At 41.7% G+C, this 17,992-nt stretch overlaps 1 protein-coding gene across 4 annotated transcripts in view; it reads left to right on the top strand.

The window, feature by feature from the left end:
- The window catches only part of Uba1 (ubiquitin-like activating enzyme 1), a 136,377-nt gene that overhangs the window by 66,268 nt on the left and 52,117 nt on the right, over positions 1 to 17,992 (top strand). For all 4 annotated transcript variants that reach the window (XM_071664364.1, XM_071664366.1, XM_071664365.1 and 1 more), the window contains exon 2: positions 17,310 to 17,450. In XM_071664364.1, coding sequence (XP_071520465.1) covers positions 17,310 to 17,450 — 141 coding nt within the window. The remainder of the gene's footprint in view (positions 1 to 17,309; positions 17,451 to 17,992) is intronic.

A 17,992-nucleotide genomic window follows, 5' to 3' on the forward strand; every position in this document is an offset into this window, starting at 1 on the left:
GTTACTTACTCGATCAAACCACCTCACACCACACATTGTCCTCAAACATCTCATTTCCAGCACATCCATCCTCCTGTGCACAACTCTATCCATAGCCCACGCCTCGCAACCATACAACATTGTTGGAACCACTATTCCTTCAAACATACCCATTTTTGCTTTCCAAGATAATGTTCTCGACTTCCATACATTCTTCAAGGCTCCCAGAATTTTCGCCCCCTCCCCCACCCTATGATCCACTTCCGCTTCCATGGTTCCATCCGCTGCCAGATCCACTCCCAGATATCTAAAACACTTCACTTCCTCCAGTTTTTCTCCATTCAAACTCACCTCCCAATTGACTTGACCCTCAACCCTACTGTACCTAATAACCTTGCTCTTATTCACATTTACTCTTAACTTTCTTCTTTCACACACTTTACCAAACTCAGTCACCAGCTTCTGCAGTTTCTCACATGAATCAGCCACCAGCACTGTATCATCAGCGAACAACAACTGACTCGCTTCCCAAGCTCTCTCATCCCCAACAGCCTTCATACTTGCCCCTCTTTCCAAAACTCTTGCATTCACCTCCCTAACAACCCCATCCATAAACAAATTAAACAACCATGGAGACATCACACACCCCTGCCGCAAACCTACATTCACTGAGAACCAATCACTTTCCTCCCTTCCTACACGTACATATGCCTTACATCCTTGATAAAAACTTTTCACTGCTTCTAACAACTTGCCTCCCACACCATATATTCTTAATACCTTCCACAGAGCATCTCTATCAACTCTATCATATGCCTTCTCCAGATCCATAAATGCTACAGACAAATCCATTTGCTTTTCTAAGTATTTCTCACATACATTCTTCAAAGCAAACACCTGATCCACACATCCTCTACCACTTCTGAAACCACACTGCTCTTCCCCAATCTGATGCTCTGTACATGCCTTCACCCTCTCAATCAATACCCTCCCATATAATTTCCCAGGAATACTCAACAAACTTATACCTCTGTAATTTGAGCACTCACTCTTATCCCCTTTGCCTTTGTACAATGGCACTATGCACGCATTCCGCCAATCCTCAGGCACCTCACCATGAGTCATACATTAAATAACCTTACCAACCAGTCAATAATACAGTCACCCTCTTTTTTATATATATATATATATATATATATATATATATATATATATATATATATGTATATATATATATATTCAAACTATTCGCCATTTCCCGCATTAGCGAGGTAGCATTAAGAACAGAGGACTGGGCCTTTGAGGGAATACCCTCACCTGGCCCAATTCTCTGTTCCTTCTTTTGGAAAAAAAAAAAAAAAAAAAAAAAAAAAAAAAAAAAAAAAAAAAAAAAACGAGAGGGGAGGATTTCCAGCCCCCCGCTCCCTCCCCTTTTAGTCGCCTTCTACGACACGCAGGGAATACGTGGGAAGTACTCTTAATCCCCTATCCCCAGGGATATATATATATATATATATATAAAATATATATATATATATATATATACGAGATGAGATGTTTGAGGACAATGTGTGGTGTGAGGTGGTTTGATCGAGTAAGTAACGCAAGGGTAAGAGAGATGTGTGGAAATAAAAAGAGCGTGGTTGAGAGAGCAGAAGAGGGTGTTTTGAAATGGTTTGGGCACATGGAGAGAATGAATGAGGAAAGATTGACCAAGAGGATATATGTGTCAGAGGTGTTTGCTTTGAAGAATGTATGTGAGAAATACTTAGAAAAGCAAATGGATTTGTATGTAGCATTTATGGATCTGGAGAAGGCATATGATAGAGTTGATAGAGATGCTCTGTGGAAGGTATTAAGAATATATGGTGTGGGAGGAAAGTTGTTAGAAGCAGTGAAAAGTTTTTATCGAGGATGTAAGGCATGTGTACGTGTAGGAAGAGAGGAAAGTGATTGGTTCTCAGTGAATGTAGGTTTGCGGCAGGGGTGTGTGATGTCTCCATGGTTGTTTAATTTGTTTATGGATGGGGTTGTTAGGGAGGTAAATGCAAGAGTTTTGGAAAGAGGGGCAAGTATGAAGTCTGTTGGGGATGAGAGAGCTTGGGAAGTGAGTCAGTTGTTGTTCGCTGATGATACAGCGCTGGTGGCTGATTCATGTGAGAAACTGCAGAAGCTGGTGACTGAGTTTGGTAAAGTGTGTGGAAGAAGAAAGTTAAGAGTAAATGTGAATAAGAGCAAGGTTATTAGGTACAGTAGGGTTGAGGGTCAAGTCAATTGGGAGGTGAGTTTGAATGGAGAAAAACTGGAGGAAGTGAAGTGTTTTAGATATCTGGGAGTGGATCTGGCAGCGGATGGAACCATGGAAGCGGAAGTGGATCATAGGGTGGGGGAGGGGGCGAAAATTCTGGGAGCCTTGAAGAATGTGTGGAAGTCGAGAACATTATCTCGGAAAGCAAAAATGGGTATGTTTGAAGGAATAGTGGTTCCAACAATGTTGTATGGTTGCGAGGCGTGGGCTATGGATAGAGTTGTGCGCAGGAGGATGGATGTGCTGGAAATGAGATGTTTGAGGACAATGTGTGGTGTGAGGTGGTTTGATCGAGTGAGTAACGTAAGGGTAAGAGAGATGTGTGGAAATAAAAAGAGCGTGGTTGAGAGAGCAGAAGAGGGTGTTTTGAAGTGGTTTGGGCACATGGAGAGAATGAGTGAGGAAAGATTGACCAAGAGGATATATGTGTCGGAGGTGGAGGGAACGAGGAGAAGAGGGAGACCAAATTGGAGGTGGAAAGATGGAGTGAAAAAGATTTTGTGTGATCGGGGCCTGAATATGCAGGAGGGTGAAAGGAGGGCAAGGAATAGAGTGAATTGGAGCGATGTGGTATACCGGGGTTGACGTGCTGTCAGTGGATTGAATCAAGGCATGTGAAGCGTCTGGGGTAAACCATGGAAAGCTGTGTAGGTATGTATATTTGCGTGTGTGGACGTATGTATATACATGTGTATGGGGGGGGGGTTGGGCCATTTCTTTCGTCTGTTTCCTTGCGCTACCTCGCAAACGCGGGAGACAGCGACAAAGTATAATAAAAGAAAAATATATATATATATATATATTTTTTTTCATACTATTCGCCATTTCCCGCGATAGCGAGGTAGCCTTAAGAACAGAGGATGGGCCTTTGAGGGAATATCCTCACCTGGCCCTCTTCTCTGTTCCTTCTTTTGGAAAATTAAAAAAAAAAAAACGAAAGGGGAGGATTTCCAGCCCCCTGCTCCCTTCCCTTTTAGTCGCCTTCTACGACATGCAGGGAATACGTGGGAAGTATTCTTTCTCCCCTATCCCCAGGGAATATATCTTCTTCTTTCTTCTTCTTTTAACTATTCGCCATTTCCCGCGTTAGCGAGGTAGCGTTAAGAACAGAGGACTGGGCCTTTTTTGGATATATATATATATATATATATATATATATATATATATATATTTATATATATATATATATATATATATATATATATATATATTTTTTTTTTTTTTTTTTTTTTTTTTTTTTTTTTTTTTTTTTATACTTTGTCGCTGTCTCCCGCGTTTGCGAGGTAGCGCAAGGAAACAGACGAAAGAAATGGCCCAACCCCCCCCCCCCCATACACATGTACATACACACGTCCACACACGCAAATATACATACCTACACAGCTTTCCATGGTTTACCCCAGACGCTTCACATGCCTTGATTCAATCCACTGACAGCACGTCAACCCCTGTATACCACATCGCTCCAATTCACTCTATTCCTTGCCCTCCTTTCACCCTCCTGCATGTTCAGGCCCCGATCACACAAAATCTTTTTCACTCCATCTTTCCACCTCCAATTTGGTCTCCCTCTTCTCCTCGTTCCCTCCACCTCCGACACATATATCCTCTTGGTCAATCTTTCCTCACTCATTCTCTCCATGTGCCCAAACCATTTCAAAACACCCTCTTCTGCTCTCTCAACCACGCTCTTTTTTTTTCCACACATCTCTCTTACCCTTACGTTACTTACTCGATCAAACCACCTCACACCACACATTGTCCTCAAACATCTCATTTCCAGCACATCCATCCTCCTGCGCACAACTCTATCCATAGCCCACGCCTCGCAACCATACAACATTGTTGGAACCACTATTCCTTCAAACATACCCATTTTTGCTTTCCGAGATAATGTTCTCGACTTCCACACATTTTTCAAGGCTCCCAAAATTTTCGCCCCCTCCCCCACCCTATGATCCACTTCCGCTTCCATGGTTCCATCCGCTGACAGATCCACTCCCAGATATCTAAAACACTTCACTTCCTCCAGTTTTTCTCCATTCAAACTCACCTCCCAATTGACTTGACCCTCAACCCTACTGTACCTAATAACCTTGCTCTTATTCACATTTACTCTTAACTTTCTTCTTCCACACACTTTACCAAACTCAGTCACCAGCTTCTGCAGTTTCTCACATGAATCAGCCACCAGCGCTGTATCATCAGCGAACAACAACTGACTCACTTCCCAAGCTCTCTCATCCCCAACAGACTTCATACTTGCCCCTCTTTCCAGGACTCTTGCATTTACCTCCCTAACAACCCCATCCATAAACAAATTAAACAACCATGGAGACATCACACACCCCTGCCGCAAACCTACATTCACTGAGAACCAATCACTTTCCTCTCTTCCTACACGTACACATGCCTTACATCCTCGATAAAAACTTTTCACTGCTTCTAACAACTTGCCTCCCACACCATATATTCTTAATACCTTCCACAGAGCATCTCTATCAACTCTATCATATGCCTTCTCCAGATCCATAAATGCTACATACAAATCCATTTGCTTTTCTAAGTATTTCTCACATACATTCTTCAAGGCAAACACCTGATCCACACATCCTCTACCACTTCTGAAACCGCACTGCTCTTCCCCAATCTGATGCTCTGTACATGCCTTCACCCTCTCAATCAATACCCTCCCATATAATTTACCAGGAATACTCAACAAACTTATACCTCTGTAATTTGAGCACTCACTCTTATCCCCTTTGCCTTTGTACAATGGCACTATGCACGCATTCCGCCAATCCTCAGGCACCTCACCATGAGTCATACATACATTAAATAACCTTACCAACCAGTCAACAATACAGTCACCCCCTTTTTTAATATATATATATATATATATATTATTTATTTTTCATTATACTTTGTCGCTATGTCCCGCGTTAGCGAATTAGCGCAAGGAGACAGACAAAAGAATGGCCCAACTCACCCATGATACACATGTATATATATATACACACCCACACTCGCACATATACATACCTTTACATTTTAGTGTATACATATACATATATACACACGTACATATTCGCACTCACTGCCTTCATCCGCTCCTGTCGCCACACCGCCACACATGAAATGGCCTCCCCTCCCCCCCCCATGTGTGCGCAAAGTAGCGCTAGGAAAAGACATTAAAGGCCACATTCATTCACATTCACTCTCTAGCTGTCATGTGTAATGCACCAAAACCACAGCTCCCTTGCCACATCCAGGCCCCAGATAACTTTCCATGGTTTACCCCAGATGCTTCTCATACCCTGATTCAATCCATTGACCCCAGTATACCACATCGTTCCAATTCACTCTATTCCTTGCACACCTTTCACCCTCCTGTATGTTCAGACCCCCATTCCTCAAAATCTTTTTCACTCCATCCTTCCACCTCTAATTTGGTCTCCCACTTCTCCTCGTTCCCTCCACCTCTGACACACATATTCTCATTGTCAATCTTTCTGACCATGTGACCAAACCATTTCAATACACCCTCTTCTGCTCTCTCAACCACACTCTTTTTATTACCTCTCATCTCTCTGACCCTTTCATTACTTACTCGATCAGACTGCCTCACCACACATATTGTCCTCAAACATCTCATTTCCAACACTTCCCCCCTCCTCCGCACAACCTTATCTGTAGCCCATGCCTCACAACCATATAACATTGTTGGAACCACTATTCCTTCAAACATGCCCATTTTTGCTCTCCAAGATAACGTTCTTACCTTCCACACATTCTTCAACGCTCCCAGAACCTTTGCCCCCTCCCCCACCCTGTGACTCACTTTTGCTTCCATGGTTCCATCCGCTGCCAAATCCACTCCCAGATATCTAAAACACTTCACTTCCTCTAGTTTTTCTCCATTCAAACTTACCTCCCACTTGACTTGTCCCTCAACCCCACTGTACCTAATAACCTTGCTCTTATTCACATTTACTTTAGGTGTTCCTCTTTCACACACTTTAGCAAACTCAGTCACCAGCTTCTGCAGTTTCTCACCCGAATCAGCCGCCAGCACTGTATCATCAGCGAACAACAACTGACTTGCTTCCCAAGCCCTCTCATCCACAACAGACTGCATACTTGACCCTCTCTCCAAAGCTCTTGCATTGACCTCCCTAACAACCCCATCCATAAATAAATTAAACAACCATGGAGACATCACGCACCCCTGCCACAAACCGATATTCACTGGGAACCAATCAGTTTCCTCTTCCTACTTGTACACATGCCTTACATCCTCGATAAAAACTTTTCACTGCCTCTAGCAACTTGCCTCCCCCACCATATACTCTTAATACCTTCTACAAAGTATCTCTATCAACTCTATCATATGCCTTCTCCAGATACATAAATGCTGCATACAAATCCATTTTTTTTCTAAGTATTTGTCACATACATTCTTCAAAGCAAACATCTGGTCCACACATCCTCTACCACTTCTGAAACCACAGTGCTCTTCCCCAATCTGATGCTCTGTACATGCCTTCACCCTCTTAATCAATACCCTCCCATATGATTTCCCAGGAATACTCAACAAACTTATACCTCTGTTATTTGAATATTCACCTTTATCCCCTTTGCCTTTGTACAATGGCACTATGCATGCATTCTGCCAGTCCTCAGGTACTTCACCATGAGCCATACATACATTGAATATCCTCGCCAACTAAACAACAACACAGTCACCCCCTTTTTTAATAAATACTACTGCAATACCATCCAAACCCGCCGCCTTGTCAGCATTCATCTTCCACAAAGCTTTCACTACCTCTTTTCTGTTTACCAAATCATTCTCCCTGACCCTATCACTACGCACACCACCTCGACCAAAACACCCTATATCTGCCACTCTATCGTCTAACACATTCAAAAACATTCAAAGTACTGACTCCATCTCCTTTTCACATCACCAGTACTTGTTATTACCTCCCCATTATCCCTTTTCACCAATGTTCCCATTTGTTCTCTTCTCTTAAGACACGCACTTTATTTACCTCCTTCTAAAACATTTTTTTACCTTCCCTAAAATTTAATGATACTCTCTCACCCCAACTTTCATTTGCCCTCTTTTTCACCTCTTGCACCTTACTCGTGACCTCCTGCCTCTTTCTTTGATACATCCCCCAGTCATTTGTACTATTTCCATTCAGAAAAATGTCCAATTGCCTCTCTCTCCTCTTTCACTAATGATCTTACTTCTGCATCCCACCACTCGCTACCGTTCTTAATCTGCCCACCTCCCACCTTTCTCATGCCACAAGCATATTTTGTGCAAGCCATCACTGCTTTCCTAAGTACATCCCATTCCTCCCCCACTCCCCTTACGTCCTTTGCATTCATCTTTTTCCATTCTGCACATATAGGGGTTGGGGAGAAAGAGTACTTCCCACGTATTACGTGCGTTTTGTAGAAGGTGACTTAAAGGGGAGGGAGTGGTTGGGCTGGAAATCCTCCCCTCCCATTTTTAATTTTCCAAAAGAAGGAACAGGGAAGGGGGCTAAGTGAGGATATTTTCTCTAAGATTCAGTCTTCTGTTCTAAACACTACTTCGTTAATGAGGTAAATGGCAAATATGTATGAAAAAAAAAATATATATATATATATATATATATATATATATATATATATATATATATATATATATATGGGGAGGTGATAACAAGTAGCGGTGATGTGAGAAGGAGATGGAATGAGTATTTTGAAGGTTTGTTGAATGTGTCTGATGACAGAGTGGCAGATATAGGGTGTTTTGGTCGAGGTGGTGTGCAAAGTGAGAGGGTTAGGGAAAATGATTTGGTAAACAGAGAAGAGGTAGTAAAAGCTTTGCGGAAGATGAAAGCCGGCAAGGCAGCAGGTTTGGATGGTATTGCAGTGGAATTTATTAAAAAAGGGGGTGACTGTATTGTTGACTGGTTGGTAAGGTTATTTAATGTATGTATGACTCATGGTGAGGTGCCTGAGGATTGGCGGAATGCGTGCATAGTGCCATTGTACAAAGGCAAAGGGGATAAGAGTGAGTGCTCAAATTACAGAGGTATAAGTTTGTTGAGTATTCCTGGTAAATTATATGGGAGGGTATTGATTGAGAGGGTGAAGGCATGTACAGAGCATCAGATTGGGGAAGAGCAGTGCGGTTTCAGAAGTGGTAGAGGATGTGTGGATCAGGTGTTTGCTTTGAAGAATGTATGTGAGAAATACTTAGAAAAGCAAATGGATTTGTATGTAGCATTTATGGATCTGGAGAAGGCATATGATAGAGTTGATAGAGATGCTCTGTGGAAGGTATTAAGAATATATGGTGTGGGAGGCAAGTTGTTAGAAGCAGTGAAAAGTTTTTATCGAGGATGTAAGGCATGTGTACGTGTAGGAAGAGAGGAAAGTGATTGGTTCTCAGTGAATGTAGGTTTGCGGCAGGGGTGTGTGATGTCTCCATGGTTGTTTAATTTGTTTATGGATGGGGTTGTAAGGGAGGTAAATGCAAGAGTCCTGGAAAGAGGGGCAAGTATGAAGTCTGTTGGGGATGAGAGAGCTTGGGAAGTGAGTCAGTTGTTGTTCGCTGATGATACAGCGCTGGTGGCTGATTCATGTGAGAAACTGCAGAAGCTGGTGACTGAGTTTGGTAAAGTGTGTGGAAAAAGAAATTTGAGAGTAAATGTGAATAAGAGCAAGGTTATTAGGTACAGTAGGGGTGAGGGTCAAGTCAATTGGGAGGTGAGTTTGAATGGAGAAAAACTGGAGGAAGTGAAGTGTTTTAGATATCTGGGAGTGGATCTGTCAGCGGATGGAACCATGGAAGCGGAAGTGGATCATAGGGTGGGGGAGGGGGCGAAAATTTTGGGAGCCTTGAAAAATGTGTGGAAGTCGAGAACATTATCTCGGAAAGCAAAAATGGGTATGTTTGAGGGAATAGTGGTTCCAACAATGTTGTATGGTTGCGAGGCGTGGGCTATGGATAGAGATGTGCGCAGGAGGATGGATGTGCTGGAAATGAGATGTTTGAGGACAATGTGTGGTGTGAGGTGGTTTGATCGAGTAGGTAACGTAAGGGTAAGAGAGATGTGTGGAAATAAAAAGAGTGTGGTTGAGAGAGCAGAAGAGGGTGTTTTGAAATGGTTTGGGCACATGGAGAGAATGAGTGAGGAGAGATTGACCAAGAGGATATATGTGTCGGAGGTGGAGGGAACGAGGAGAAGAGGGAGACCAAATTGGAGGTGGAAAGATGGAGTGAAAAAGATTTTGTGTGATCGGGGCCTGAACATGCAGGAGGGTGAAAGGAGGGCAAGGAATAGAGTGAATTGGAGTCATGTGGTATACAGGGGTTGACGTGCTGTCAGTGGATTGAATCAAGGCATGTGAAGCGTCTGGGGTAAACCATGGAAAGCTGTGTAGGTATGTATATTTGCGTGTGTGGCCGTGTGTATGTACATGTGTATGGGGGGGGGGTTGGGCCATTTCTTTCGTCTGTTTCCTTGCGCTACCTCGCAAACGCGGGAGACAGCGACAAAGTATAAAAAAAAAAAAAAAAAAATATTTTATTATTTATTATACTTTGTCGCTGTCTCCCGCGTTTGCGAGGTAGCGCAAGGAAACAGACGAAAGAAATGGCCCAACCCCCCCCCCATACACATGTATATACATACGTCCACACACGCAAATATACATACCTACACAGCTTTCCATGGTTTACCCCAGACGCTTCACATGCCTTGATTCAATCCACTGACAGCACGTCAACCCCGGTATACCACATCGCTCCAATTCACTCTATTCCTTGCCCTCCTTTCACCCTCCTGCATGTTCAGGCCCCGATCACACAAAATCTTTTTCACTCCATCTTTCCACCTCCAATTTGGTCTCCCTCTTCTCCTCGTTCCCTCCACCTCCGACACATATATCCTCTTGGTCAATCTTTCCTCACTCATTCTCTCCATGTGCCCAAACCACTTCAAAACACCCTCTTCTGCTCTCTCAACCACGCTCTTTTTATTTCCACACATCTCTCTTACCCTTACGTTACTTACTCGATCAAACCACCTCACACCACACATTGTCCTCAAACATCTCATTTCCAGCACATCCATCCTCCTGCGCACAACTCTATCCATAACCCACGCCTCGCAACCATACAACATTGTTGGAACCACTATTCCTTCAAACATACCCATTTTTGCTTTCCGAGATAATGTTCTCGACTTCCACACATTCTTCAAGGCCCCCAGAATTTTCGCCCCCTCCCCCACCCTATGATCCACTTCCGCTTCCATGTTTCCATCCGCTGCCAGATCCACTCCCAGATATCTAAAACACTGCACTTCCTCCAGTTTTTCTCCATTCAAACTCACCTCCCAATTGACTTGACCCTCAACCCTACTGTACCTAATAACCTTGCTCTTATTCACATTTACTCTTAACTTTCTTCTTCCACACACTTTACCAAACTCAGTCACCAGCTTCTGCAGTTTCTCACATGAATCAGCCACCAGCGCTGTATCATCAGCGAACAACAACTGACTCACTTCCCAAGCTCTCTCATCCCCAACAGACTTCATACTTGTCCCTCTTTCCAAAACTCTTGCATTTACCTCCCTAACAACTCCATCCATAAACAAATTAAACAACCATGGAGACATCACACACCCCTGCCGCAAACCTACATTCACTGAGAACCAATCACTTTCCTCTCTTCCCACACATACACATGCCTTACATCCTCGATAAAAACTTTTCACTGCTTCTAACAACTTTCCTCCCACACCATATATTCTTAATACCTTCCACAGAGCATCTCTATCAACTCTATCATATGCCTTCTCCAGATCCATAAATGCTACATACAAATCCATTTGCTTTTCTAAGTATTTCTCACATACATTCTTCAAAGCAAACACCTGATCCACACATCCTCTACCACTTCTGAAACCACACTGCTCTTCCCCAATCTGATGCTCTGTACATGCCTTCACCCTCTCAATCAATACCCTCCCATATAATTTCCCAGGAATACTCAACAAACTTATACCTCTGTAATTTGAGCACTCACTCTTATCCCCTTTGCCTTTGTACAATGGCACTATGCACGCATTCCGCCAATCCTCAGGCACCTCACCATGAGTCATACATACATTAAATAACCTTACCAACCAGTCAACAATACAGTCAACCCCTTTTTTGATAAATTCCACTGCAATACCATCCAAACCTGCTGCCTTGCCGGCTTTCATATATATATATATATATATATATATATATATATATATATATATATATATATATATATATATATATATATATTTTATCCCTGGGGATAGGGGAGAAAGAATACTTCCCACGTATTCCATGCGTGTCGTAGAAGGCGACTAAAAGGGAAGGGAGCGGGGGGCTGGAAATCCTCCCCTCTCATTTTTTTTTTTTTTTTTTTTTTCCAAAAGAAGTAACAGAGAAGTGGGTCAGGTGAGAATATTCCCTCAAAGGCCCAGTCCTCTGTTCTTAACGCTACCTCGCTATCGCGGGAAATGGCGAATAGTATGAAAGAAAAAGAGATATATATATATATTTTTTGATAGAGATGGTCTGTGGAAGGTATTAAGAATATATGGTGTGGGAGGTAAGTTGTTAGAAGCAGTGAAAATTTTTCATCGAGGATGTAAGGCATGTGTATGAGTAGGAAGAGAGGAAAGCGATTGGTTCTCGGTGAATGTCGGTTTGCAGCAGGTGTGCATGATGTCTCCATGGTTGCTTGATTTGTTTATGGATGGGGTTGTTAGGGAGGTGAATGCTAGAGTTTTGGAGAGAGAGGCAAGTATGCAGTCTGTTGTGGATGAGAGAACTTGGGAAGTGAGTTGGTTGTTGTTCATTGATGATACAGTGCTGGTAGCAGATTCGTGTAAGAAACTGCAGAAGCTGATGACTGAGTTTCGTAGTGTGTGAAAGAAGAAAGCTGAGGGTAAATGTGAATACGAGCAAGTTTATTAGGTACAGTAGGATTGAGGGACAAGTCAATTGGGAGGTAAGTTTGAATGGAGAAAAACTAGAGTAAGTGAAGTGTTAGATATCTAGGAGTGGATTTGGCAGTGGATGGAACCATGGAAGCGGAAGTGAATCACAGGATGGGGGAGGGGGCGAAAGTTCTGTGAGCGTTGAAGAATGTGTGGAAGGTGAGAACATTATCTCTGAAAGCAAAAATGGTTATGTTTGAAGGAATAGTGATTCCAACAATGTTATATGGTTGCGAGGTGTGGGCTATAGATAGAGTTGTGCGGAGGAGGGTGGATGTGTTGGAAATGAGATGTTTGAGTACAGTATGTGGTGTGAGGTGGTTTGCTCGAGTAAGTAATGTAAGGGTAAGAGAGATGTGTGGTGGAAAAAAGAGTGTGGTTGAGAGAGCAGAAGAGGGTGTTTTGAAATGGTTTGGTCACATGGAGAGAATAGAATGAGTGAGGAAATATTGATAGAGGATATATGTTAGAGGTGGAGGGAACGAGAAGTGGGAGACTAAGTTGGAGGTGGAAAGATGGATGAAAAAGATTTTGAGTGATCAGGGCTTGAACATGCTGGAGGGTGAAAGGCATGCAAGGAATAGAGTGAATTGGAATGATGTGGTATACCAGGGTCAACGTGCTGTCAGTGGATTGAACCAGGGCATGTGAAGCGTCCGTGGTAAAACCATGGAAAGTTTTGTGGGGCCTGGATGTGGAAAGGGAGCAGTGGTTTTGGTGCATTATACATGACAGCTAGAGACTGAGTGTGAACGAATGTGGCCTTTGTTGTCTTTTTCTAGCGCTACCTCGAGCGCATGCGGGGTAAGGAGGTTGCCATTTCATGTGTGGCAGTGTGGCGACGGGAATGAATAAAGGCAGCAAGTATGAGTTATGTACATGTGTATATATATGTATTTGTCTGTGTATGGATATACATGTATACATACATTGAAATGTATATGTATTTATATGTGCATGTGTAGACATGTATGTACATACATGTGTATGTGGGTGGGTTGGGCCATTCTTTCGTCTGTTTCCTTGCGCTACCTCGCTAACATGGGATACAGCGACAAAGTATGATAGATAAATAAATACATAATTTTTTTGTATGTTGCCATTTTTCACTCAAGGTAATGCCAGGAACAGATGAAGAAGGGCCTTACTTGCTTGCTTCTCCATACCTGTTGTGTATAATGTACTGAAATTAGAATACCCCTATCCAAAGGCAAGCCCAACAGACCTTTCCTTGGTTTCCCCTGACTGCATCATACACCCTGGTATGATGCAGTATGATGCATGTCTCCCCATGTATACCATGCTGCGCCAAATCACTCTATCCATGTATGCTTTACACCCTCCGGCATGTTTGTTACTTGATTACTGAAAGCATCACTCCATACTACCTACTTCCCCTTAGTATCCCACATTTCTTTTTTCAAACTGCTTCTGTGATGTATACCCTCCAGGGTTGGAGTAATGGTAATTGTAATTCACTTGAAAGGTACTTGATTACAGAAATATTGTAATTGTAATTGGTAATCGAAGTTTTTAATTGTGATCAAGTAATTGTAATTTAATTGTAATGGCGAAAGGGGAGAGACGTGTTACTGGTAACCTTGGAAATGCAATGGTGGGCAAGCAGTACCTTTAAAGTACTGGTGGTAGCAGTGATGATGCTGGTCTCAAAAAAAATAATGGCATATTGGTTTGATTTACGAAAAGTAGTCATCAGTGGTAGCTGTACTTTTTATTATTATTAACCGTTTGAGTCCACCCTATTAATCCATTGACTCTACCCAGACAAGAATATCAGTCTGATAACAAAAACAGAACATTATACTAACTTGAGAACCCTGCAGAGGTGAATAATGCAATTGATCTTCTGTCCCTGAGAGAGCAGAGGAGTAAGAAAGCCAAGCCATAAAGATTTCTACCTTAAAAGAGCTTGTGATTGTCCTTGATCCTTTTCATGAGGTTATGGAAGTTGTGGAGGGGCAGAAGAAGCTGACCATATCTGTTGGACGAGTGATTCAGGGACTCACTAGAGAATCTAATTCTAATCATAACACCCAATTACAGTACTGTGAACAACTGGCTAAAGTCCTATTGGACTCTGTGAAGAAAAGGTTGGATCCATACATGTAAATGAGAGGTGTTCAGGTAGCGACTTTTTTGGATCCTAGTTTCAAATTGGACTGCCTTCCATCAGAAGAACAGAAGGTCCGAGTGCTGGTGTATGTCAAGGAAGTGCTTGAAGAATTGGAGGTAGTTCAGAAGGGGTCAACATCAACAATGGATAAAGAAAGTAACAAGGATGATCTAGCCAAAGGATTACCTGAGTCAAAATGACTCAGACGTTTCTCCATACAAAAATGTTCAACAAAGTTCCAAAATCAGTGGGATCAGAGGGAAGCACAGTGTCAGTGAATGTTTTGTTGAAGCAATATGTAGAAGATGGCACTCTGTCATTTTCAAGTGATCCAGTGGTATACTGGAAAGAAGTGTCCCATACTTTGCATCCACTGAAGAACCTTGCAGGAGGGGTGATTGGGATGTACCACTACATCTGCTCCATCAGAGCGAGTTTCAGCATTGCCAGAAATTTTTTGCCTGCTGATAGAGCTCAACTTAGAGTCACTTCTTTTCATTCAGTGTTATTGATAAAGTGCAGTAGTGAATTGTTTGAAAAAGTACCAGCTTTTTAGGTACCATCTGAAGCTTCTAAGCTTCTACTAAAATGAAATTTATTTTTGTTTTTAAAATAGTTTGTGACACTTGTTTGTAAATAAAGGATAACCATACAATGCAAAATAATTATTTTTTTTACCAAAATGCTTTTTGTCCAAATTTGAGTAATTGTAATTATAATTGATTTTATTTTGTGGTAATTGTAATGTAATTGCTATTCCCAAATGTATTTGTAATTATGATTTGAAAATGGAAAGTATTAGTAATTTTAATTTAGTTTTTAATGTGTAATTGCTCCAACCCTGATACCCTCTTATTGAGCCTATCACTCATCCTTAACGTATAACAAAACCATTTCAGCACACCCTCTTCACCTATCTCATATTTAATCTTGCAATCACATCTCTCTCATACCCTGTCATTTCTTATTTTGTCAAACCTCATCACACTACATATTTTCCTCATATTATGTCTCCTACACATCCAACCTCTTTCACACACACACACACACACACACACACACACACACACACAGACACAGACACACACACCGCCTGTGCTTCACATCTGTGCAACACTACTGGGACTGTTGCACTATCAAACATGCTATCTTTATTGTCACAGACAATGATCTCTCTTTCTACACACTCCTAAATGTGTCTGGGACTTTATTCTTTATTCCCTCTCATGGTTTACTTTATCTCCCATGGTTCCATCCGCTGCCTTGCCCACTTCAAGGTATCTGAAACCCTCTCCTTCTTCCTGGTTCTCTATCCACTGTTAAACTTGATACCTTTACTTTTATTTATATCGACTTTGTTTACATAGAGCATACAGTGGAGTGTTTGATGTTGAATATGCTCAACCAGTGCTTCAAAGTCACTCTACATTTTTTAGGAATAGTATGATTGGTAAATGTTGTATGGTTGCGAGGCGTGGGCTATGGATAGAGTTGTGCGTAGGAGGGTGGATGTGCTGGAAATGAGATGTTTGAGGACAATATGTGGTGTGAGGTGGTTTGAACGAGTAAGTAATGTAAGGGTAAGAGAGATGTGTAGAAATAAAAAGAGCGTGGTTGAGAGAGCAGAAGAGGGTGTTTTGAAATGGTTTGGGCACATGGAGAGAATGAGTGAGGAAAGATTGACCAAGAGGATATATGTGTTGGAGGTGGAGGGAACGAGGAGAAGTGGGAGACCAAATTGGAGGGGGAAAGATGGAGTGAAAAAGATTTTGAGTGATCGGGGCCTGAGCATGCAGGAGGGTGAAAGGCTGGCAAGGAATAGAGTGAATTGGATGGATGTGGTATACTGGGGTCGACGTGCTGTCAATGGATTGAATCAGGGCATGTGAAGCGTCTGGGGTAAACCATGGAAAGTTGTGTGGGGCCTGGATGTGGAAAGGGAGCTGTGGTTTCGGGCATTATTGCATGACAGCTAGGGACTGAGTGTGAACGAATGGGGCCTTTGTTGTCTTTTCCTAGCGCTACCTCGCACACATGAGGGGGGGGGGGGATGTTATTCCATGTGTGGCGAGGTGGTGATGGGAATGAATAAAGGCAGACAGTGTGAATTGTGTGCATGTGTATATATGTATGTGTCTGTGTGTATATATATGTGTACATTGAGATGTATGGGTATGTATATTTGCGTGTGTGGACGTGTATGTATATACATGTGTATGGGGATAGGTTGGGCCATTTCTTTCGTCTGTCTCCTTGCACTACCTCACAAACGCAGGGAGACAGCGACAAAGCAAAATAGAAAAAAGAAAATAATAATAATGATTGGTAAGACATAAATAATTGTAAATATAGTGGATTGTCTTGTATGATGATCTGTTGTTTATAATGATATATTTGTAAGACATAAATAATTGTAAATATAGTGGATTGTCTTGTATGGTGATCTGTTGTTTATAATATAATATAAAGAACAGTTTGAACACATCGTAAATGATAGCACAATTTTGTTTAGCACTTTTATTCTTAAACTGCACATAAGTCAATTTGAAGTTGATTATCTTCAGAGGTATTCCCAAGTAAAGAATATGGTAGTGTAAACAGATTTACTGTTATTTTTGTGTACTTTCATGATTTAGGCTCCATTACTGGTTTGAGGAATGTGCAAAGTGCTAGAATTTTAAGAAGTTAACTGAACTTAGTTTATGTTCTACTAATTATAAACGAGATAGCTGTTCATTTATCTTGTTTAATTGCCTGATTATGGGGAAAATTTGCCTGAAAATATTCCATCTATTTTTGTAGGCTAAGATTAACTGCTTTTGTTTTATTGCAGAACATGGCTGCAAATGGCTCTGGGCAGGACATTGATGAGTCTCTGTACTCACGCCAGCTGTATGTGTTGGGCCATGATGCTATGCGTAGGATGGCAACCTCCGATGTCCTCATATCTGGGTTAGGAGGACTTGGTGTTGAGGTTAGTATATACACTTTGATAATTTGAAGAAGTTTTTTGTTACGATTGTATTTTTTTAGTCATTTTAATTTGTTTTTGTCTTGTTTATGGATTGATGTATTTAGTAGGGAGGTTCATGCTGATTACTTCATTTAAACACCTCCCTTGTTCATAAATCAATTTCCTTCCAGCTGTTTATTAGGAACTAATATAGTACTTTTCATATTTACTAACGTACAAATATTAAATTTGTACATTATTGATTTTTTAAGTGGTTTACTTACTGAGACAAGTATAGTGTTGCTGTCTTCACAGAAACAAGTACAGAAAACTTCACAGATAGTCAAAATTTGTACCTAGTGCAAAATGGAAATGAATAGACTACCGCATCATTGCCGGGAATTTCTCAGGATGTAATACAGATGTGTAAACAACTGAAAGCAGTGTGGTAGAGAGATGAGATACAAATAACCACTCAAAGAGTATTCACCTGATAGTTTCTTGCTACAGAGATGAGAAACTAATAACCTGTCAAAGAGTATTCCCCTGATAGTTTCTTGGTC

This window comes from Panulirus ornatus, chromosome 1 (genome assembly GCF_036320965.1).
Source record: "Panulirus ornatus isolate Po-2019 chromosome 1, ASM3632096v1, whole genome shotgun sequence".
Lineage (NCBI taxonomy): Eukaryota > Metazoa > Arthropoda > Malacostraca > Decapoda > Palinuridae > Panulirus > Panulirus ornatus.